The sequence below is a fragment of the Thermobia domestica genome, chromosome 9 (assembly GCF_964235325.1).
Source record: "Thermobia domestica chromosome 9, izTheDome1.hap1.1, whole genome shotgun sequence".
In the NCBI taxonomy this organism is placed as follows: domain Eukaryota; kingdom Metazoa; phylum Arthropoda; class Insecta; order Zygentoma; family Lepismatidae; genus Thermobia; species Thermobia domestica.
This window is the reverse complement of record NC_137462.1, coordinates 97,262,749-97,286,389: the sequence shown is the minus strand read 5'-3', so window position 1 is coordinate 97,286,389 and position 23,641 is coordinate 97,262,749. Positions and strand designations below refer to the sequence as shown.

Here is a 23,641-nt window from a genome sequence, read left to right as displayed (position 1 = left end):
CTTTGTTTTACCCACAAGGTAAGGGTTTTTACATTTTCAGATCCTTTGGGAGCAGTTAGTGCAACTAATGGAAATAGAAACATGTTGATCCAATCTGTTTCGTCATTTGAAATAGTTACTTGAAGTAACACATCGGCAAGTGCATCAGCAACTGCAGCTCGAGCACCTCGAGGGACACGTCTTAAAATATGTGTTGAGGATCTTAACGATATTAATATTTTCCCAAGTTAGACAACGTCAAATCCTGTCAGGGGCGGATCCAGGACCGACTTCTGGGGAGGGGGGGGTTGTCATACTGCTACTTTTAAGGGTTCCAAACTTTTGGATGGGTTTGATTTATATATATAAAATAAGAAAGATTCCTCTTCTGGGGGGCGATCGGCCTGCGGTTAGAGGTGTTAGTTCTTTTAGTTTTATAATCAGGATAGCTATTATTATAGATATGACAACAATCTTCGTCCCCATTTATAACCTGATGCTTTTTACCTATGTGTATAGCTAATCCTCTGGAATTAGAAGAAATTGTTTTTAATATTCATGCTACTCCTCTAAATACTTCAACCGAGCTATGAAAACAATATTATCTCTGGAAACTGTTGAAAGTTGGGTAAAGACTGCTATTTTGTAACATACCACATGAAATTAAATCTTGAAAGAAGAAGAAAATTTTATTTGTGTGTAAACATTGTTGTCTAGTTTTCAAATATGTAATGGTATATTTTAATGGAACAAATAATATGAATAGTCTAGTTATATAGCATGGTAGTATTCTATAGAGGTTATAATAAAGTTGACCATAAGTAAAACTGTTGGGTGCAGATTTATTGTAAGGATCCGTACATATATTCATTGCTTATATACTTCAGTTCAGTAAATCGACTCTGTACCTTAAACAATCACTTTTGGATTATGTACTTGCATTCTTGTACGTAGATTTACTTTAGGAGGGCTTTGGTGTACGTACACAATAAGAATTATTTTGCAAAAGATACAAAACAATTTTTGTTAGGTGGCAGTTTAAAAGTATCGGCAAGTCTTTACTTTGGGCAAGGCAGTGACAATAAGCAACGAATCTGAACCGGTTCCCGCAATTATATTTACAGTTCCCAAGAAGGAAAGACATAAAACAACGTGCCCTGCGGGGCTCTAATCCGCCTTCACTCGCTGACGCTCGCTTGGCAATAATATGTACTGACAGTATATCACTGCCTTGCCCAAAGTAAAGAGTTACCAAAGTATCACTGCTATCCAACTCAGTCAGGGTAGAAGCAAAGCACGGAAATCCGAGTGGTAGCGAGGGGTACGACCATAGAAAGCAGGCGCGTTACCGACGGTGGGTATACGCATAAACAAGGACAGCGTTGGCGTAAAACATTGTATAAGCATAAAAACAACGTACGTGTTCGATTATGTATTTGTACATTGCTAAAGATGTTATAGGTAATATCCTGATATATTTCCATTGCTTAAACATTTATGTTCCAAAGCGATATAAAGCAAACTTCACTACCGTAATATCTGGATCTCTTTACTCTCGGATATTTCTATGGTTGCGTGTCAAGAGTTAGAGCACTGAATTTAGATACTTCACCTCATTTTGTTTACTCTTGTTAATGGCTGCCTTATAGGCGAATCCGTGCTTAATAAGTTAGAATTTCATTAATGTATTTCTACGTAGATACATATCTCCAAGGTAAGAATACAATGTATATAAATTATTTACACACAGGTCTGGTAAATATTATTACAAAATTGTTCTGTAAATTTTACTAAGGTGTGCATCCGTACAGTAAATCTGCACCGGTCATTGTTCAATAGAAAATTAAGGCTAATAGTTTTAAGTAACCTAATCAATGCAAACATATTTAATTATATGCACTGGGTCAGGTATGAAAAATAATGTTCGAGTACTGTCAATTGGGTGATATATAAATGGATGCAAAATTTTACTTGGTGCGGGTTGAAATCCGAGATCCAGGGGCGGATCCAGGACCGGCTTCTGGGGGAGGGCGGGGGTTATCATACTGCTACTTTTAAGGGCTCCAAACTTTGGGATGGATTTTATTCATATATATAAAATAAGAAAGTTTCCTCTTCTGGGGGGGCGAGCGCCCCGATCGCCCCCTGGATCCGCCCCTGCCGAGATCATACATGAATTAATGATATACTTACTTTTTTCTTCAGGAAACATAATCTTAGTATTTTTAAATGGGCGGAGTTGCATTCCTGGGTGCAAATTCACTTTAGGAGAGCCTAACTATTAGTCGATATAAATATAACGTGCAGACATATGCTACAAAAACGACAGTGGAAAAAGCACGAACCAACCTGTGCTAGGTACGGTAGCTAATAAAAGTAAGAATTGTATTTTTATTGCGTAAGAGCAGGGCGAAGCTGTTGGCCCCACAGGTGGATATAACCGTGGGGACAAGCATACTGTTGACGATGACTATATACGTAAACGAAAATAGTACAAATTATAACTTACGCATCATTGCTACTCTCACATACTACAGTTCATAATGGCTTCCTTATGCAGAAATACGTTGTTAGGAGCATCTACTTTGCATTACATTTTTACACACGTGAGAGGTACGATCTTCATATATTTTGAATATTTATATATTATTCTTTTTAGAAATAAAAATATAGGCAAATTCTTTCTGTAAATTTTCGAATTCTGTGGTCCCAGATTGTAAACCGGTACCTTTTATTTTCCGTTTCTAGTTTGAAACATTTTCAATTTGATCCATTATTGTCAGATATCATACCGTACATATCCTGAAACCATCTTCCAGTCCAGTTCTTGTTTAATTTAAAACTACTCTTCTCAACATCTTTTGCCGTTAGTATAATCGTCACCACATCCAAGTGTAAAAGTGAGGGGAAACTCGCGGGTACGCCATTACCCCATTTCCAAAAAAATATCTATGGCGTCCCCCACTTCCTAATAAAATTACAATGGGCAAAGATAGGCACGGGGATGGCGTAACGTCAAGGGTCCCCGTACCTTTTCAGTTCCATTTTTACTTCAGATATGACGATTAAATTAATCTTAAAAGTTAGAGCAACTGTTGCCATTAGTGTACGGTTTATTTGGTTGAGGACCATAGTTGACCGAAAAAGAAACCTCTTTAAAAACCAATCGTCTCAATATAAACCACATCATCAACAAATTTACAATTTCTTATTCTTTGAAGCGTTTTATCTTACTTTGCAAATACTAGAGACTATAGGAGAATCGTTTTGACGTGTGATTAGCGTCATGTCTGACTACTACAGGAAACATGTGTTAAGTCTCTGTTAGTATGGTACTAATCACGCGTCAGAACGACTTTGCATAATATCTTATATTGTTAACTAATACCACATAAATAAGTAACAAACTTTTATAAATTGTGTGGATGCGGTAAAAAGTTGTAGGCTATTATTACTTATATCAGACAAGCCGGTAGCCAGTCCAAAAATGTAGCGGGTGGCGGCTGAATTTAGGGGAGCCCGATCCATCCATATTATTCTTCATTACCGTATTATAGTTCATTTGCAAGCCTACAGTGGAAATGTTATGGGTGGCCAGCAAAAATTTAAGGGGGGCGGACCCCTAGGCCCCCCTGAGTACGGGGCTGATATCAGGCTATCATAAAATAAGTATTGCTGTTCAGAGAACTCAGGAGACGTAACCACTTGACAGAATGCAACCAAATTTTGAAGGATAATATTTGAAAACATGCAGTAGTGATTGGTGTAGAAAACAAAATTATTCCAGGCCACCAGAGGTATTTGTGGTCCTGTACAATGCCAAGTAAGTGCAGCGTGGAAGCAAAAATACACTAGTGAGTGGCAATGAATGCTATGAAAGGCTGTAATGACCTCTCCTGTGAGTCTTGGGGATTGTTGCTCTATGCAGGCATTGGCAGACTTGGGCTCCCCTTAAACTTCGGCATGTCTTAAAACACAAAGGCCGAAGTTTATCTTTCTATCTCTTATCTTTCTTACTCTTATCTTTCTTACGCTCATAAATGGTGATGTCCCCCCAAAGTCCAGGATTTCGAAAAACAAAGTCCCTTATCGAGAAACTTCTCCAAAAATATTACCAACACTGCCTGTGGTTTGGCGGCGGGGTAAGAAGGAAAACGTAAGCAAAATGGAAGTCAAAAGCTTGAATTGGGAGGAAAGCACTTTACTGAGCAAATAATGTCACAGCACAATATAAACACGCCTTAATCTGCATTTACAGAGTGAAGTATAGAGTACTGTTCAGTGTGAGCTCCATCCTGATGTTCCATGAAGAGAATTCGAGCGACTGCATGGTCAATTGCAGAACGCAGTTGATCTGTAGTAATAGCCTGGACATGCTGAATAATGTTCTGACCCAACATGTTCAGAGTCGGAAAGTGTCCCTGGTACACTACACTTTTTCGGTACCCCCACAACCAACATTCACATAGTTAAGTCGGGTGATCGTGCCGGCCATAGAAATGCAAAGCAACGAATAAGAATTCGGTCTTCTATGAAGTGTTCGCGAAGAATGTACTGAACGTTACAGACCACATGTGATGTCGCTCTGTCTTGCATGAAAGCAGTTTATTCGATACACCTGCGTTGCTGCAACTGTGGAATAACAAATGTGGTTAGCATGTTGGCATATCTCTGCGAAGTGGTGGACCTTATGACTGGCTCATTTGGACCATCGTCCTCAAAGAAGTACGGTCCGAGTATGAACTTGGCTGTAAACCCACACCACACAGTAACTTCTGGGGGGTGCAAGGGCACTTCGTGTATTTAATATGGGTTTTCGCTGGCCCATATGCGGCAGTTGTGAGCGTTCACAGTAAGGTGAAAGTAAAAGTAAGCCTTATCACTCCATAGAATATTGCAACGGCCAAGCATTTTCCACTTCCATGCGTGCACGAAATGTTAATGGAAACGGCATACGAGCATTGGCATCTGCGAGACGCAATTGATGTTTCATTGTTAGCTTGTAAGTAAGGATACCAATGCAGCACTTTGCCAGAATTTTCTACAAAATTGAATACGGTATATCCAGATGTTTTGACATTTCCTTCGCATTTACCACGCTATTGTTACTCACGGATTTCTCCACGACGGCAGTAGCAACATTTGAATGTTTCCTGTGTTACACTCTTACAACATCTTCCTGGTCTCAATCCTAACATGGGATCTCCTCAAACTTTCTCACCATTTTCTTATCGCACCTGGTGTAATGGGACCACGACGTACCTCATTTGTCTGCAATATTCACGAATAACACAAGCACTATTGTTCAACGTAAAGTAAGGTTTAACTAACGGTTCCATCTGGCAACGTCAGCACCATGGTTGTTGCTTTCTTGGTACTCCATTCGTAACTCGGTCTTGCACTACACTACAACGCAGGTGCTTGCTCATGCTGCCATGTGTTTCAGTAATAAGGGTTCGAGCTCCACTATGTGTCAGATGTGAACTGCTCTGATCTCGCTACGCGTAATGTCCGATTTTGGCTTCTTTTTCTTCCTACACTATTTGCCTTGTGATCAAGGGGTACTGGGTTTGATTCCCGGTGAAGACACACGTGGATCGGATCCCATGTTAAACTTTGGGTCCCGTCCATAGGACATCATCTCATAATAAAGCAATGGCAACGCATCATGGGTTCACCTTGCCCAGGGACCTTCACGTCAAAGATATGCCTTCAGGCAGAACCCCACATCATTATCTTCCATAACACATCACTACACCACGGGGCTGGCACGTAGCCAGGATTTCGTGAAGGGGGGGGGGGCGTCCGTGACATGAAATACTGTGATCGTCACACCAGGGGCTCGATCAGTCTAAACTATTTTACTGGAACATATATTGGTTCGTTTAGCCAGGATTTCGTAACGGGATGGGGGGGGGGGGGCCTGGTATGAAATTTTGAAGGCTCTTGAGTTTGATCAATGTAAACTACTTTACTATCAACATATATTGGTTTGTTAGGACAATAAAATGAGGATATGTTGGTAAGTATTTTAATAACAAACTATGAAGAAATCTCGAGTAATAAAAGAATTTAAAAAAAAGTATTGAAAAAGATTTTACAATATTTACGTTCCTTTCTTTGTTTATTCAAATATAACCATCTTTCTTTCATTATGATCCCAACTATTATGAAAAGTACATATTCACTATTATAAAAAGTACATACTCAATAATGTCTTGTAAAATATTTTACAATATCTGCGTTCTTTTTTCTGTTGAATCAAATGCTAATAGAACTCCTTTTCCATATAAATTTTTGTTTTTATTATTCCGTCAACTCCTGTCGGTTCCAAATGACAGATTAAAGGACCAATAGAAAATTGTTTTTGAAATAACATGTTTGATTCTGCAAGGATGCGATGACGAAAAATTATGATAAAAAATGTCCACGCTGTTTCTCAACGGCACTATGCTTTCGGAAGCCTGAAATCTCCCTGACTACTAGCAGAAATTCTGAGAATTCTGTAACTTTTCTAGAAATTTCAAATTCCCTGACTCTTCCAGGATATCTCGCTCACCTCACCACCATGTATTGCAAGTAATACAACTCTCTTCATAAGAAAGAGCAACAAAAAGCTTCCTGCAGGTTGTTTCTTATTTTTAACGCTGATCCTTCTTTTTATCATTTAATTTTGTTTCATCCTTCCATATTTTTTTCATTTCTGGTCTCGAAGGGGGTATCCGGTCCCCCTTGGCTGCGTGCCTGCACCTGGTTATTAATAAGGACTTCAAATTAATGCCACGCTTTTCACATGAGACATCTTTACTGTCTTTCTTTCATTTAACATCAATAATGTCATTTGTCTTCCATACCGCACTTACAATAATTGGCACTAAACGGTATCAAAATAGCCTCAGGAGGCAAGATTTGAAGCTAATCTTTTCCTGGAATTGTGCGGGGAGCTTGCAGTTTGTGAGCATAGGAACTTCGTTGTTGTAAGATATCCAGGAATTTTAAAGAGGTGCTTCCGCCCAAAAGCCCCCACCGGAAATCTGCCACTGAAATCGAGGTATTAACAGCATTAGTAATCACTCCCACGAGAACCCACAGGAGAGGTCCCTATCATAGCATTACTAGTTGTCATTTTGCTCGCACGCTCCACTTACTTGGCATTTTACAGCCCCACAATTACCTCTGGTTGCGAAAATTGGAACTATTTTTTTTCTACACCAATAACTTCAGCATGCTTCCAAATATACTCCTACTACGTTTGGTAGCTTTCTTTTAAGTGGTTACGACTCCAGAGTTCTCTGAACAGTGATACTTATTTTATAAAGGTAACCAAGAAACTTCTGTCGCTTTTTCGCCCACCACCTTCGAACATCGATATGTCACCTAAGACGTACCTGGAAGATCAAAAATATTCCCCATCAACATCGAGCGACCTTCTGCCAAAGTTCTGGAAGACGATGGATTCCATCGCGGTAGAACTTGGTGGGCCGTGAAGCGAAGAAAGTATCAAGTGCATTTTGCACCTCTACTAGGGATTTGAACAGGCGTCCTCTAAGGTGACTGTGCAAGGAATGGAACAGGTGATAATCGGACGGTCCAATGTCCGGGAGTATGGCGGATACAATAGTTTTCCCATCAAAGGCGTAGAATGGTGTCTCGGATCATGGTAGTCACTTGGGGCTTATCCTAGTGTTGTTCTGTAACAAGAGGACAACTTTGCGATTCAGAAGTGCTGGCTCCAGAGTTTTAAAATTTTCTTGAACACTGCTCACAAAACTGTTGACAGTTCACGGTTGCATTGATGCTCTGACGAGGTGGTAGCAGTTCCCGATGTACAATGCCGCAAGCAGTCCACAAAACACACAGGAGGACCTTCTTCTGGTTCAGTGCTGGTTTCGGCTATTTTGAAACTGGTTTATGGGATGCTAACCAATGATGGCGGCGTTGTGGAGCTTTGTACAGAACCCACCTCTCATCACATGTCAACACCCTATGCAGAAATGGCTCATTCCTTTGAGTAGACAGGAAAGAAGCACAGGTGTCTGTTCGCGTTGCTTTCAGGTCTGGAGTTAAATCATATGGGATCCATTGACCCAACTTGTGGTGCTTCCCAAGTTGATGGAAGTGCTCCCGAACGTTTTCTCCACTCCCACTGAATTATATGAAATGAAATGAAATCTTTGAGTTTTACGTCCCACGGTTATGCCGGTTAAGCTAAAGGTGACGGTGATGATGAGTAATGAATGAAATGGTGGAATAAATAAAGTGGGAGGAAACGGGAGAACCCCGAGAAAACCCACGCACACGATGTTTGTCCACCACAAAGTTCACTTGGCGGGGGCTGGGGTCGAACCCGGGACCCCAAGTACCAGAGGTGAACGCTCTACCACTGAGCCACCGCGGACCCCGCTGAATTATAGTCCCACTTCCTCATATGTCTGGCCACTGTTCGCCTCAATTACTGCCTGAAAATCTTGATTTTGTAGTGTTGGTCTTCCGGCACGTAGTGCGTCTTCGAGTGTTTCGTCACCGTCCCTAAGCTTATTAAACCATTGCACTATGCCGCACTGTCCGCGTAGTCATGACACCCTCACCAAAGGCCTGGCATATCTTCCGCCTCGCTGCAGTGGTGTTTGACCCCAGTTTGAACTCGTACAGAATACATGCCATTATGATACTCTGTGGAGGTCCCATGTTGACGCTGTCCTTACGCAAGTTGACGGTGTAACTGAACTGACACAACCAGGTAGTATGTTGGATATACCCACACCAACAACTGATCTTCGACTTATCTCCAGTCGTATTAAATTCACGATGTGGGAGTCCTGAAAGAGAATGAGTTCTGTTGACTTTCCCTATAAAAGATAGAAAAATAATATGTGAAATGTTTAAAACATTTGTACCATTATTTTTAATTTTCGTTCATAATATATATATATATATATATATATATATATATATATATATATATATATATATATATATATATATATATATATATATATATATATATATATATACATATATACCTCGAGATGCCACGTTGGCATCATGCTGATGCTTCAGTGAGGACGTACCTACATGATTGTTATGGGTGTAGCGCTGAATCTCCTCATTAATGATCCACTGTAGGGTAGTTTCGTGCATTTCACTGTTTTCATTTATTCATTTTAAAAATTAACATATTTTATGAGTAATAATGTACAAAGCTCTTCCCTTTACAGTGTTACACACACACACACACACACACACACATATATATAATTATTGAATGAGTTGCAGTGTGATATAAAATTTTCCCTTTCTTTCGTTTTAGTTATCCCATTGTCGCTTGTGAAACAAAATGACGAATTCCTTTTCGCAAGAAGAAGGAAGCAAAATAGTCAACTTTTACAACGGAAGGAGCATCCTTATAACTGGTGCATTAGGTTTCCTTGGAGGAGTTTTAGTTGAGAAGTTGTTACGATGTTGCCCAGGAATAGAGAATATTTATGTTATTCTAAGGCCAAACAAGGGCAAAGAAGTTAATGAACGACTGCAACACTTCTTGAAATCAGAGGTAAGGATATTGTATAGCAGCGTTTCCCAACCGGTGTGCCGCGGCACACCAGTGTGCCGCGAATGGGCCGCTGGTGTGCCGCGAGGAAATGAAAACAAAATTATTAATTATATAGCAACCAAATTACAAGACAGAAAAAATGTGTATCTTTATTTCACATTACTATGAACATCTACAATGGAAAAAAATACTGTAATTGTAATATATTAATGTATATACATACATTACTACTACACAGACTGTATTTCGAAAACAGAATTTTATTAATATTTAAAAATTGTGACGTATATTAACCATGTTAATAAATTATAGGTTTCACACTGTGTTACTTGTCTGTACATTTTTAATGTTCAAAAAAAGTATTTATAATCATTGTTATGACCATTATTGCTTCTTTACTGTTACAAGTTATTTCGTAACTTGAAATTTTAAAATCTCATTCTACCCTTTCGACAAAGCACTCATACAAATTACCTCCATCTGTTTTAAAAGTACAAGTGATATGTTTGTTCGTTTGTTATTTAGTGATCTTAGAGTGAAAGATTGGATACAGTCTTCAAAAAGTAAGTTTATTTTTAAAAGCCTGAGTTCTATATCTCATTGGAATTGTTTTCTATTTTTGAATTAGAATGAAAAATAAGTATAATGATTTACGATGGGGGAAAACCAGTGATCGAGCTTTATTCTCTGGGAGAAGGAGGTCAGTTATCATAGAAAAAAAATACGACGGTATTTTCTATTTACTACTACTAGTACTACTACTACTAATCTATGAGTGTGCCGCGAGAATTTAAGTTACACCCGCAGTGTGCCGCGAGAATTTAAGTTACACCCGTAGTGTGCCGCAAGTTGAAAAAGGTTGGGAAACGCTGTTGTATAGTGTGAGATACTGTTTGATGAATATGGGTCAACGAACGTGAGTACGCGATGTTGCAACATAATCAAGATCATAAACACGTGTGCTTACTTTTAATTTTGGTATTATATCCACATTATTTTGCACGCCAATGTTTAGCTGAAGACCACTTCTGCAACAGGCGGATAAGTAGTTAGGATTGTTGAATATGTTGGGGATAATGTTAAACTAATTTAAAAAGCACACACATACCACCATTGTGTTCTTAAACTTTAAATGGTACCCTCATTATACTTTAGTGGAACAGTAAAAAAGGAGTGCATATACTGTATTCTTCAGAATACGAGATACCTGTAACTGACCAGACAAAATTAGGGAACGTTTATAGTCATGGAACGAGTCAGAGAAATTTATTATTGATCGGAACAAAGATATTTCTTTCCTAGAAGAGACGTTATATAACTAGTGGAACTAAGGATACCGCAATAATAATAATAATTAAGATCCTCATTAAAAATAAGTAATTAGTGATGTTTGGTTCAGAAATTTTTTACAGGTACATTTCAAAATAAAATTCATTGCATTACACTCCAACTCAGACTAGACAAGAAATATTTGACGACATCACCACTAGAAAACAGGCACAACCACAACAGAGAACAATCAAGTCATGTGATGCTTGCTGCTTGAAGTAACGAGCTTTAGCACTTTGAAGCTGGCCTTTTTGTTATTCACAAGCTCTTCTAAAACCTTGACGGGTTACAAAATATTTATTGCTTCAAATTATAGAGGAAGAATAGACAAGGTCACAAAGAATGTAGCGTAATGTAAGACAACTTTTTTCTTACTACATAACCAACTTACTTTATTATGCCATAATGAAATAATTTTCGGGAACAGTGTATTAGTTATTTCTCCATTTATTGAGCATTACGCAAACTACTAACTTTGCTTGTTTTGGTATAAAGAAACAACATAAAAAGAAATAATTAATTAATTACATGGGTATTACCTTAGGGTCTTTTACGACCCCAGTGACAAACGATTATTTTTTACATAGAAGGAAAACAACAGCATTCGATATTTTGTGTTCAATATAATAAACATAATCTGGGGATAGAGTACAAGAACATACTTTTAGATACGTCCATTTAAGAGATATACTGCATTAAATGTCTCTGAGGTCCCAAAGGACAGAAGGGTTAAATACATAATAAGTTATGCTTTCTAAACTCGTCAACGAAATCATTATAAAGCTACGTATGTCTAGACAATATGTGTGCAAAAACTTCGCATGTATTTACATACTTTTCCTCTAAACACGTACTTACCTTACTTAACGCAATACTTTAGATAGGATGACCAAATTAGTTTGGGCAAAGACATGTAAAATTAGATCAAATTTAATTTCTTGGGTGTAGAAAACGTAAACAGCATCTTACATCTTGTATTAGCGTAAAATCAAATAAAAGTCCTAGCCGTCTACTACTTATTTAAAGACTTACTATTTACAACCAAAGACGCAATATTATGTATGAAACTTGCAGGAAAAGTATAACAGAATAAAAAATATCCTTAAAAATATCATTCGAGAAATATGAATTCATAGGATTTCAAAGTGATATGGCTGGCTACATTTTTCAATAAAGTTTTCTATCCAAGATCAAAAGTTTCTTTCCATTACTCACTTTTGGACACAATTACGTATAGAAAATCCAACTTGAAAGCAAGTTTTGATTTTGTAGATCGTATCTGCTTGTGAAATGTCTATACCAAATTTTCTTTTCGTCTGCTGCTGTTTTATACGGCCAGGAATAAACTTTTATTCATAGATATATAGGTGAACAAGTAATATACAGGGTGAGTCAAAAGTCCTTGGACACCTACATAAGTTTGAAAATCAACGGGAAAAGTAAAAAGTGATGATGGGAACAGAGGTTTGATGAGGGGCCGCAACTTTTGGAGTGTATGTCATTCATGGCCGCCATCTTGAAATCCGCCATTTTGGATTCAAGTCACTTTTTTTAAATGGCAAGAGGGGTGTATAACACATCAAATAACACTAACTTGAGCTCAGGAATTTAGTGCTGTTATTTGTTTTTTTCTATCTTGTACACTTTAGACGTTCAAAAGGGGGAAATTACCTTGATACTGAATGCTACAACACATGTTCTACGTGTTATCCATCCCGTGCAATGCACAACTGTAGTCGCCGCAACCACTCTGACTGCACACGGAATTGAAATTTGGTCACAGGCTTGTTGGATGCGTTCCTCCAGGTGTCTCAAATCATGAGTTGTCTCAGCATACACTATCTGCTTAAGATGTCCCCATAGATAAAAATCAAGGGGCGTTAAGTCAGGGGATCTGGGCGGCCACTCCACGGGACCACAGCGACCAAGCCCCTTCCCTGGCAGTTGTTCATCCAACCATTCACGAACACCAAGTCCATAGTGAGGAGGGTTTCCATCGTGCTGAAAATAAGGTGGGAAAATGCCGTCAGCGTTCAGTGTGGCAGGGAACACAAGGTCCTGCAGCAGCATCAGATTGTGGTGCAGTTAAGGTATTGTAAATGAAATATGGTCCAATGATGCGGGTGTTCCATATTCCACACCACACCATCACCTTCGCTGGAATATTTTCTCGACTCGGGTCAACCCAGTTTGGATTTGCGACACGCCAGTATTGACAATTATGTCGAGTAACCTCCCCGTTCAAAATGAAATACGCCTCGTCGTTGAACAGTATGCCCTTGGCAAACGTAGGATCCAGTTCGTGTTTATGATGAGGGTGAGGCGAGGCTTACCTTTTATTGGCATGATACCTAAAACAAAATTTAAATCATGCCCTATTCTTTATTTTTTCTTTCTTTTTTCTTGTTGTTTTATTTCCTTTTTAAAAAAATTGAAAAGATACACAAAGACACATACACACACACACATACTACATACATATACATGAGCAGGTAACACCTTGCATAAAATGTTAAGGTAAGCTGAAAAGAGAAAAGAAATAATTAGTAAACAATTTAAACAAGTATTACCAGGATCTTTTTTTTTCTTTAAATAGTTATCTCCCCTGTATGAATTTATTTCTTGATGTTATTCATACCTGTCTTTCCCACTAAAAAGAAAATTCTTTGAAAGGAAATCGGACTTCAAGATTTCCAATTTTTCGTTAGTTGTTAGTTCTGGAAATCAACATCAGAACTGTTTTGGTCTGTCTGAATTTCTCTCACCAGCTTTTTAAGTCTTCTTATTTTCTTTCTTCTTCTAAAACATTTGTTATATTTTAAAATCCTGCCACCACTAGCAAAACACTAAACAAGGCGCTATAGACTAACACAAATAAGGAACGTGAAGGTTTAAGTTCTGGAATTGTTATCAGAACTTAGTTTTTTTTTCTGTTTGATTAGTTTACTTTCTTCTAATTCTTTATTTCTTTATATTTACAATATAGGGTGTGGGTCTTGTTAATTTCTTCTTCTTTCATCGTTTCTTTCCTTCCACAAGTTTCTTGATACATGTCTTGCAAACAAATTGTAATTTTCCTAATTTCATTTTATCGTTTATTAAAGTTTGTATATTATCCCTTTTTAATTGGTCTCTTATTTCTCTTATTATGTTATTTGTTATATAATTATTGCAATTCCAGAAGACATGTTCTGGTGTTTGTACTTCATTACACGTACATTTATCGTCATTAATTATATTAAGTCTTCTCAGATGAGATTTATACGGTCCATGTCCCGAGATGTATTCTATTAACTCACTGCTTATTGTTCCCATTTCTTCTCTCATTTTTAAGTTTGGGATAATGGTTCTTGTTCTTTGTCCCTTTATCGAATCCCTCCATTCATCTTCCCACTTCCGTTTAATCAGTTTGTTAATATCGTCTTCGGTGCTTGGCAATTCTCCCGTAATTTCCAATATCTTCGTTCTCTCATTATTCTTTAGCCACGTCTTAATACATCTTCTTAATATCTGAAGGTGTATGGGTTCTTCATTGACCAAAAGTTGTATTGTTTCTGCAGAGATAGTTTTTATGATGCCATGGGTTCTAATTAGCATTAATCGCTGCACTCTTATTAATTTTTGCCTTAAGTTTTTGTTAGAAACAGTCTATGACCCAGATTCCCGCACAATATTGTGCAATAGCCATTAGAATAACTTTGTTATACAATTTAAAATTTTTTCTGTCAATTTTAAAATCTTTCATAGCCACTGTTAAAAGTTTGTTGGCTATTTTTTTTCATCTTTGTTGTTTCAGTTATATGTTTTTCGTAGTTTAGTCGTTTGTCTAGCCATACACCTAAATATTTGAATTCGTTCACAATTCCTATTTTAGTGTTCCTAATTTTGATTATGGGTTCTCTCTGTAGAGTTTGGCCAAATACTGTAATTTTCGTTTTATTAACCGATAGAGTTAATTTATTTTCTATACACCATCTTTCTAGATTTTCTAATATTATATTTCCTTTTTGCTCTATTTGTCTTCTTGAGGATGCTGTCATCACAATTGCTAAATCGTCCGCATATCCAACTACGCCTAATGTTTCTTTTAGATTGTTTAGTTTTCTTAAACATGGTTGGAAAGTAATGTCCCACATTGTAAGTCCGCATATTGAACCCTGTGGGCATTCTTTGGTGCTTATTGTTGTTATATCTTTTCCTGGAGATTTTAATGTAATCGTTCTGTCAGTATAGTAATCCAGCATGATGTTGTAAAGAGCTTTACTAATTTTTAGTTTTTTGAGTTCTTTAAATAGTGTGGGCCACCATAGATTGTCAAAAGCACCACTAATGTCGGCATAAATAACAACTTGGTACTTTTCCAGTTTACCTTCTTCTATGAGGTCAATTAGTCTTTTTACAGCTGTTTCGGTGCTTTCTCCTTTTCTGAAACCATATTGCAATTTGTCATTATTTAAAATTCTGTTTTTGTTTATTCTTTCCACAATGGTTTGTTCGAAAAGTTTACTTATTACATTTAATAAGCAGATAGGTCGATAAGATTTTGGATCGTCATTTTTCTTGTCATCTGACTTTTTGAATATGAATATGCAGTTCGTGTTGTTCAGTAGCCCACATGCAGAACTCCAACCGGCGATAAGGGTCATCCTTGTTCAGCTTATGTTGGATGTGCAGCTTGTAAGGATGCCACTGATTGGCATGCAATATCCCGACAACGGAGGATTGGTTTATTGCACATGCTAGGGACACACGACGGGTACTTCGTTTAGGACCTTTCACAAACGACGCAACAACCGCCGTTGCAGTTTCCTCATCGGTGGCAGTCTTTGGTCGCCCACTACGTGCCCTATCTTGAACAGAGCCCGTCTCCCGGAATTTGGTGATCATGTGAGCCACCGTGCTGTGCGATACCGGTTCTCTGTCTGGGTGCCGTCTGTTGCTGTTCGGTAGCTACGTTCCCCTGATATAAGGATGATTTCGATCTTCTGTTCACGTGTCAGACCCATTTTAGATCATCTGGAACAAAGAGAGAACTGGGTCAGTATCAAGATAATTTCCCACCTTTGAACATTAATAACTTCTACACTGTACAAAATAGAAGAAAAAAACAAATTACACCATTAAATTTCTGAGCTCAAGCTAGTGTTATTTGATGTGTTAAACACCCCCATTCCCATTTAAAAAAAAGTGACTTGAATCCAAAATGGCGGATTTCAAGATGGCGGCCATGAATGACATACACTCCAAATGTTGCGGCCCCTCATCAAATCTCTGTTCCCATCATCACTTTTTACTTTTCCCGTCGATTTTCAAACTTATGCAGGTGTCCAAGGACTTCTGACTCACCCTGCACTTTTCTAAGTGTAGATTTCATAATCATTTCAGTAGATAGTCGATTCCACCTCACATCACAGCTAAACAACGATGTAGGAATAAGTGGGGTATATTTTTATAAATCGGAAAATTTTCAGTTTCAAAATTTTCCGGAAAATTTTCATTACTGTACAGGACAGACAATTTTTCGATTCATGAAAAATTGTTTCACTTGGTCCTACATGTACTGAAAATTGTCTGAGCCATAAAAATTTTCAGATTTTTTAAGCGATCTTTCACATTTTAACATTTCTATACATGATTTCAGTCAATTTTATGAATACTGAAGAATTGTTATTCGATTGATATTTAAGAACGGAAAATTTTCCGGAAGAATATAGAAGAAAATTTTCCACTTCACATCACGGCTAAACAACGATGTAGGAATAAGTGGAGTATGTTTTTATGAATCGGAAAATTTTCATCACTGATTCCAGGGGTAAGGTTGAGTTGGAATGATGTTAACCAACTGTTTATAGAAATAAGATAAATTAAACTGTGATTGCTGTGGTATGTCCTTTAGCTAATTGTGTCATTGTGCAGATCCACACATTTTGATTTTGTTCCCCTGGAGAATGTTTTTTTTATTATCATTACTTTAACAGAATGCCGGCTAGCATTCTAATAGCAGAACTAACTCTATTTATCTCTGCGCGGCAAACCCATCGATTTACATAAATAATTATAACTCTTTAATATATTTCACTCTTTCTCTAGCTTTTTGATGTTCTGAGAAACAATAACCCAAAAGTGCTCGACAAGATAGTCCCAATGAAAGGAGACATCAGTGAACCTAACTTAGGATTAAGTGAAGAAGATCGCAATATTCTGATGCACAAAGTCTCAATAGTCTTCCATGCAGCTGCAACAGTAAATTTCAACGAGAAATTAAGAAATGCTGTAAAAGTTAACGTGTATGGCACTAGAGAGTTACTGAATTTGTGTGTAAATATGAAAAAGCTCGTGGTAAGTAAACTTCTTTTGGTACTTCGAGAAATGTATAGCTTCACTATTGCTTTATGTTTTCTAAACTTCTCAACAAAACATCATATATAACTATTAACCTTAGTTTACACGTAGAAAAGAAAACAGTCTATATATACGAAAGTAAGTTTTGAAAGAGCGTATATTAAATGTACTATTCCAGCATTCATAGTTGTGACACTGACAGGAAAGAGCCCGCGTGATTCAAAGAAAGGGCCTTCCTATTATGCAGCGAAGATTATAATTGTTCACTTTCGGTCACGAAGTCTGTTGCTCTATTATATTAGTAGTATATTATATGTATATAAGCTCAATGCCTACGCAAAATGTGGCGGAATCAAGGACTCATCTTACTACTACTACTACTACTACTACTACTACTACTACTAATAATAATAATAATAATATAAGGCAATATCTAAAAAGTATTGAACCTTTTGCACATGACGTGATGTTATTGTTCCACAGCTCAGAGTATAGGAGTCGCAGAGAGTCAGGTCTAATATCATTAGATACCTGACAGTTGAAGCTAGTAGATGTGAAAAAAAAAGTATTGAAATTTTTGTAATCAGATATAAGGAATTTTAGTATGAAGATAAATGAATTTTCCACAAAACACCACTAAATTTTACAATTTTGTTTCCATAAAGCTGCAAAAGCTGCACAGAACCGTGAAGAAATGTGTGCTATTTATGGATAAGAAACGTTGTAAAAGGTATGATATGTTTTTTAAAGTTTCTAACAGAGATAATAGATTGAGATTGATTGTAGAAACATATATTTCAGTAGTAATAGTAGTAGTATCCATTTACCTTAAGATAAGTCCTGAGAGGACTTAAATACTCTGATCATAATATTGTAAAAGAATGAAAATTGATTAAACATAGTTTATTTCAAATCTGCTTTTATAACAATTGCATACTTCATGCATAAAGAAGAGTAAAGCAAAGTAAAACAAAATAAAATAAAGCGAAGTGCATTTTTCGAGTCATCTGCATGATTGAAACAAAATATCAAGTATTAAATACAACATTAAATCAAAAATTTAAGTCTTGCAAGTGAATACATTAAAGGTAAGCATTGAGGAGACTACCAATTGAGATATACTTGTCAAAGAGACAAATCAGTGAAGCAAAAGGAATGAGACTTACATTGCAAAGAATCGGCTAAATTCTAGAGAAGTGTCTATGAATGAATCAAAGAATCCATGAATTCAAATCAAAATCCAATGTAATCTAATGTCCTTCTGAAATATTTCTCAATGATTTTGAATTTACAAATGTCACTTTCACTTTTGACGAAATCTAGGAACTGTCCAATACTAACAAGTAAGACTGTTTTTGTAGTGTTTACGTCCTTCGGAGTTTACGTTCACTTTTCTTAAAAATAAGTTGCATTTCATCTAAGTCCCTGATTACATATACATGCTTGAAAAAAGTTTTGATTTAAGTACATTCATGGAAAAAGGTTCTTTTTAATATTTCAACAAAATGAATTGTAGTTTTAAACGCAGGGACGTACGCAGGGGGTGGGTTCTGGGGGTCCGGACCCTCCCCGAAATCTTGACTTTTCTGTAAGTTTAGTCTAATGTTAGAGGACGATTTTATAAGTTTTAATGCAATTTATCCTCATATTGAATTTAAACATTACCCAAAGACTCTTGGACCCCTCCCGAAACAAATTCCTGCGTACGTGTCTGATTAAACAGCTCTTCTTTTCTAAGAAGTTCTCTTATTTGTATAACGCTTTATCAAATTATTATTATTATTATTATTATTATTATTATTATTATTATTATTATTATTATTATTATTATTATTATTATTATTATTATTATTATTATTATTATTATTATCAGGGTTCGATTTGTTAATTTACCAGTGGGGGTATAGGTGGATCACAATGTATAGTGCATTTGCATATACATTAGAGGCAGTGGGGCTTCAAAGTTGTGAGATGGCCAAAAATATTTCCTGGAGACTGCTCCAATCAGAGTAATATTTTATGTTCAAATTCAAAATCTAGCTAAACAAAACATTCAATTATCAAAAGTAACACAACAATAACAGAAAATGTAGTAAAGATAGAGTAATACGAAAAGTACGTATATACAACAAACTAAAGACGCATAGGTTTATGATTTCATAAAGACAAATATAAGAAACTACCAGATTATTGATCGATATAAAGAAAGTATTCGGTTTACACCGGTGTAAAATGCACTCCACGCAAGAACAAACGCACAGCTACCATCAACTCAACAGGAGAGAACATTAGAGGGCTCATCCACATCTAACTTGCTAACTCTAAAAGTCCTGGCCCTGCCTATTTCTTTTCTTTTTCTTTATAGCCAAACGGAACCTATAGAACTTCGATTGTTTGAAAATCCAAATTAACTGAAGTGGTGTATTGTTGTCTATTTAACGCCGGCCCCTATGTGGCTACGATCAATAGAGGAAAGCATCTATGTTTTCCTACGCCCAACGAGCAATAAAACTTGATGTCCCAAACGGATCTGTCACGGCGACAGCCACAGACAAAAACAAATATGGCATTGACCCCGCAAGCGCGAATGTATAGTAACTTTGAATTTCCTCTATACTTGTAATTTTCCCCACTACCTTTATTCCTTCTCAACAACAATTCTATTCTTATGATAGTGTAGGTTTCAGTATTTTCCTGTGATCAAATTTTCCAGTTCTATACCTTTATTACCTATTAGAAAAAAGACAACTGTAGATGACAACACAGACTTGTATTCATTCTTACTTTGGTTGGGGAGGCTGTATGATCCAAAATTTCAAACATATGTTGACCGCAAGGGCAATAAACATTTCTTCCTTCTGTAATGTGATGCACGGGGAAAGTGAGAAAACTCTGGTCCACTTGTTTTTCCTAGTACCTCAATTGTTTCTTTTCTTGTCGGCGGAAGAAGAAACACATTATTGGTATATTGATGTCCGGTGCTCCGAGTTTCAATGGTAAGCTTAAATATCAAATCTTCCTCTCCATCTTTGCTGACAAAGAGGAAGGGGACCTTGCAAATATACTACAGACCTTGAAACAACACGCATCTTTGGTTTTGGTTTCTTGCAAGATTCGTTTAAAACTCCCCAAAACGGTATTTTTATGCGAGTAACTAGCACAAACAAATACAGCCTCATGTACGGGAAAGAAGAAAAGGGAAGTGAGACAGAAGAAGCGTCATCCAAACTTAGAAAACAGAATACTCTAAGAGTGTGATTTTAAATATTTTCCATGATAAAGGAACTATGTACAGAGAGGGGAAAATTACTATCCCTGGTTGGGACGACATTAGCTAAACCAAAAGCCGGGATGATTTTTCCAGAGGGGGAAATCTCAGGCATCCCCCACAAATCGGACACTGATGATGGTGATGATTATTATTATTATTATTATTATTATTATTATTATTATTATTATTATTATTATTACCAGAAACAACAGGAATTCTAAAACGACGGGGTTATATTATTGTCGGAAATCTTGCAGAAGACCATCGAACAAACTGGTACATATGTGTTCTAGAATGTTATTAAAAAAAAAGAGAACTCTGAATTTTAAGCTTGAAATTCTTAATACTTTTTTTTAGATAACCTAATAATATAATAATAATACAATGTTAAAAGCATGCAATACAAGATAGTGTATAATGAAGCATATGTCAATCGCTACATCAATTCGAGGTGAACAAAATTACAAATATGAGAATAAATATTTCGAGACAATTGAGAAAGTGGGTTTTTAAGTGTTAAAAAGTATGCCGTATCTCGTCAATAATAATAATAATAATAATAATAATAATAATAATAATAATAATTGATTGTTTTATTATGCCGGAATTTAGGTTTATGTATTAATGTAGAAATACACCGTTGAGTAATAGATTGTATATGTTTCTGTGGTTTCCTAACGATGTTCAGAAGCCAAAGTGGCTCAGAGTTTGCGCTCTCTCATCTTTACTATTATGTGTCCTTGCTTTAATCCCAGACTAATTGAATTTGTAATCTACAATACCATGTTCACAGGTTTTCTCGAGGTTTATCTATTTCCTTCCAAACTCTCATTTCGTTCCATCATCATTGATCTTCAATAAATTCTCTGGGAGCATAACCAAGGGAAGTAAAACTGAGAACTTCATTTCATACTTTTTTTCTCTATGGTAGTACACGCGCTGTTGACAGCGATTAACATGCACCTTCTAACATTGAATCTTGGCACTGAAGCTACTGATTTGAATACTGCACTTCCTATTTTTATCCCCTTGTGTTAACTCTTCTTTATCTGCCGTCTAGCCTCTAAAAACTAATTTATACTGGATGTCATTAGTAACTTATGTAACCTAGATACTTATTTTTATTTGTCTGCAACATCATTTCTGTAAATTATTGTTTTTTTCTCTATTCCTCCTTTCATGCAATTATAACATTATTCTCAACAATTTAATTTTCTTGTCGAGCTTATTTTGTCTCTCTATCCGTGTGAAGCTAATAATTTCTAGAAGGGAAAACTGATTAATGTTTCCAATTCATTATTTAGTACTGAATAAGGACTGTTTCGTGGATCCCACATTTCTTGCTAAGTAGTCTATATGTTAGACATGCATTTCGTTGTTGCAGCACTCTGATCTAACTTATGCTCCAACCATGATCAATTACGTAACTGAAAGTAATCTGAGAACCAAGTTTTATTTTTCTAAATTTCTTCTCCTCATCAAAAGTATCCAATCATCTTTTGTTACAATTTGGGAAGATGCCATGCACTGTAATCCTCAGATATTGTTTACACCCTGATCTTTCTCTTATACACTTACATACTCTCCATCAAGGTAGCTGTTTCCGTGCTTCCGTCATTTCTGATATCACACCCTTCAGAACAGAAACAAAGAATCTTCTATAATTAATTTCGACCTTCGTGTCATATTTAATATTAGAATGACAGTTTACAACATATCTAATCGACAATACGCATCCAATTTTGACCAAACTTGGTATGGTGATAGAAATTAACAAGCTTGGTACATATATAAAATATTACGGTATGGAAGCGTTTGGTTCTTGAGTTATTTTCTGTCAAATTTGGGGCTGGGTTTAGCTAAAGGATATTATATAATGTATATTATCAACGATACTAACCCACTCTTGACCAAGTTTCGTATGCTAATAAAGCTTGTGTAGCTTAGTATGTACATGAAATAATATAATATGATTGTCGAGTTTTGACCATCAAATTTGGGGCTGGAAATAGTGAAATGAAGAAAGAATAAAAACTATCCGATCTTGAAGAAACTTGACATGGTCGTAGATTTTTACACTTTCGAACATAGTATGAAATGTTATACTGTGCTGAGCTTTAATTTCGGAGTTACTGGCCATCGAAGTTGGGGTTTAGACTTACTTAAATCCAAACTCCAAGTTTCATAACCAAAAATTAAGTAACCAAAAGCCTGCTTACCACGGTATTCCACATATTATGCTTGTTAAGGTCTACCAACATTTGAAATTTGGTCAAGTTGAGATTTTTAGTTCTCAAGTTATTGGACACTAAATTTCGTGCTTGGACTGATAAAAAAAAACTATTATTGGGAATAAGTGTAGTATGTATTTAAAATCAAAATTCGGTAAAACTCAACGAAAGACTAATTTTTTCTACTATAGAGAAATATGCTAGTACTTCTGTTAAACTTCTGGTATTGTTTCCTTCTTCCTTATTAGTTTCTCATTGATTTCTTATTCGGTTTAGCTAATTTTCTCCATTCTATTCCATACATACAGTATTTCGAAATGGCCAAAATTTTCCAGAATAGAAAATTTCACTTTCGGGATTTCGAAAAAATCCAGATTTTTTTCCGAATTCCGGGATGTTTCTGAAATCTGGACTTTTCCTACTTTACTTTCCGTATACCGGCAAGTAAACATTCCGGAATTGGCTATCTCTAGAATTTATACTTTCTATGCTGTCACTAACATTTTTTTTTTTTAGTTTCCTGCTCGTTTCTATGCTCAGACAATTTCCTGCACATATGAAAAATTTCCCAGACTGAATATTACCACAACGTACGTATTCCCTCACTAGCTACGTAGAGCATGCGTGTATTGTGTTACTCCAAAGAAGGCACTTAAACAAACTTTTTATCGAGCAAACTTTGATGGATAATCTTTCATGTGTTACAAAATGATAAAATGAGCCACGAATTGCTTGAAACTGCAGAGAGCACAACGGGCAGAGTTAATCTACAAAAAATAATGCAATACGATGTTTAAATTTCGCTATAAGTCAGAATTAATTTTCAGTTGTTTTATTTATCTAACCTTGAAATCCATTCTATTAACTTTGTCAGGCCATCTGTTGATCTGTGGCTATTATGTATCTAGCATGACACCACCATTACTATAACTTTGA

The 23,641-nt window shown here is 36.4% G+C and overlaps 1 protein-coding gene across 2 annotated transcripts in view; it reads left to right on the top strand.

The window, feature by feature from the left end:
* The first annotated feature begins 661 nt into the window (after positions 1–661).
* LOC145694872 (putative fatty acyl-CoA reductase CG5065) overlaps positions 662–23,641 on the top strand; it is a 57,165-nt gene continuing 34,185 nt past the window's right edge. The window contains exons 1-3 of one of the 2 annotated variants that reach the window (XM_081771579.1): positions 662–713; positions 9,290–9,532; positions 16,952–17,200. In XM_081771579.1, coding sequence (XP_081627705.1) covers positions 9,317–9,532; positions 16,952–17,200 — 465 coding nt within the window. In that variant the 5' untranslated portion in view covers positions 662–713; positions 9,290–9,316. Of the gene's footprint in view, positions 763–9,289; positions 9,533–16,951; positions 17,201–23,641 lie in introns of both variants that reach the window. The other variant, XM_081771577.1, reaches the window with a different exon arrangement.